The sequence below is a fragment of the Nannochloropsis gaditana genome, assembly GCF_000240725.1.
Source record: "Nannochloropsis gaditana CCMP526 unplaced genomic scaffold scaffold013, whole genome shotgun sequence".
NCBI lineage: Eukaryota > Eustigmatophyceae > Eustigmatales > Monodopsidaceae > Microchloropsis > Microchloropsis gaditana.
The window spans coordinates 99,615-101,589 of record NW_005803940.1 but is presented as its reverse complement, the minus strand read 5'-3'; the positions used below and the strand labels follow the sequence as shown (position 1 = coordinate 101,589).

The 1,975-nt window shown below is 50.3% G+C and overlaps 1 protein-coding gene across 1 annotated transcript; it reads left to right on the top strand.

The window, feature by feature from the left end:
- Positions 1 to 808: 808 nt before the first annotated feature.
- NGA_2103100 (uncharacterized protein) lies at positions 809 to 1,418 on the top strand (the record flags this gene model as incomplete). The annotated part of the gene is made up of 1 exon (XM_005856269.1): positions 809 to 1,418. A coding segment is annotated over one exon (533 nt), but the record flags the coding sequence as incomplete, so codon positions are not given.
- Positions 1,419 to 1,975: the final 557 nt, after the last annotated feature.

The window sequence follows — 1,975 nt, the reverse complement described above, 5'->3', positions numbered from 1 at the left end:
AAGTAGTCTGCGCAGGCGTCCATCCCAACCATTCCACATCTTCCCGTAGTGAGTCAATGTACTCTTGACTCTCTGCCTCAGGATTTGTATCATCGTATCGAAACACAGTCTCTCGCATATCTTCAGGAACTCCCAACTTCTCAAAGGCGAGGTGGAAGTTCATATGCATGGATTTGGCATGCCCGATGTGCAGATATCCATTCGGTTCCGGAGGAAAACGCGTCCGCACCTTGCCTTTGGTCACTTGTCGATGCTCTTCCTCGAGTGCCGGAGAGTTCTTGGCACTCTCCAACTCCCGGGCCGCCAAAGAGTCTTCCCCTCCACCTCCTGCGCCTACTTCCTCCGCCATTACGCCTCACGCACAGAGCGAGTGGTCGCTGGTGCCCTGCCCCGCGATCCTGACATGTATTTTTAAGTGATCGAGCAAGGTTGCTTAATCTTGTGAACAACGTCTCAACTGTCGACCAACTAGCTGGCATGCCCGACCAGATCGAAGCCGAGCCTGCAGGCTACCCAGCTAGCTAGACGGAGGCGAGCACGTCTCGCGGCCGAGACACCTAACCCGTTTGTAAGAAATATGCTCCCTCTATCGACATAAATTGTGAGCCTCCCCGGACATGACAAGATTGTGCTTTGATGCTTTTAATTGATTTGTGTCAGAAGTCTCTTACCACCGCGACTTAGAACCAACGATTGACTGTGTCACAGCTGAGATCTACTAGATCTCAGTAGGAGGACTAGTAGCCGGGAGGTTGAACGGCCAACCTTTACTGATTCGACCTTTTGTTTCTCAACGCCGATCAACCTCACAGCGAACGCTGCCGAAAGATGCGTCTAGTAATCCTCTGCCATGGCATCATCTTCACCTTGCTGGCATTTGTCGGCCTTCCGGCTCAAGCTTTCATTCCTCCAAAAGGTCTGCCTCGTTCCTCTTTTCATCAATTAGCACCACCTGCGCCGCGCATTGCTAGCTCCTCTTTGCGCATGACGATAGATCCATCAAGCATACCATTAGCTGAAAATACAGGGACAGTATTACTGCTCGCAGCGAGCAGCTGGGTCTCCCCCGCAAAGGCTGTAATTGAGCCCCTTTTAGACCTTGGCGGTGTCGCGTTCTTGGTTCGGATCGTCCTGTCATGGTACCCACAGGTGGATTTAAATAAATTACCAGCGAATCTGATTGCCTGGCCAACTGAGCCCTTCCTTAGTGTTACTCGTCTCGTTGTACCTCCTGCCTTCGGTGTGGACATCAGCCCCATCATTTGGTTTGCCTTCCTGAATTTTTTGCGAGAAATTTTGGTCAGTGATCAAGGCATCCTCACCCTTCTGCAACAAAAATAAACATTCGGTGAGTCTCCCACATGTTTAAGTGAAGACATATGAAGAATGTTTTTAAAAAAATAAAACGAGAGTCAAAAGAGCTATGTTTGCCTCTCGTTGATTCAATTCGGTGCTGTGGGGATGCTTGGCATGGGAGTAAATTTTCTTTTACACGACTAGTATTTTGTTTTTTTATTTTGCAGCTCCGGTACTAGGAGAAGAGCCCAATTTGAGACCGGCTTTGTAGTCCTCAGGTGTGCAGAAGAAGCGGAGATAGGCGAGATCGTAGAAGCTTTCCCCGTTGCTGACATCAGGCACATTGTGGCCTTGGACGACGACAAGTACATTCAATGAATTGACTAGCCAAACACTTCCTGGTTTTCCACCCATGCCTGTATTGCTCCAGACTAGTCGTGGTTTGATGCGCGCGGGTAACGTCCATCGCTTGGGAACACAGTGGACGTCCTCCACGCTCGGCGGCTCATCCGTCAATGTTGCCACCATACCGAGCGCTACAAAATCCTGACTAGGGGGGACGGGTTTCCAAACAAACAAAGCTTGGCCTTTTCCGTAGTGGCAATTCCAAACCTGACGGAAGCGCACGGGATGAGGACATATACGGCCGACGACAGAGTCGAGGATCGAGCTCTTTTGG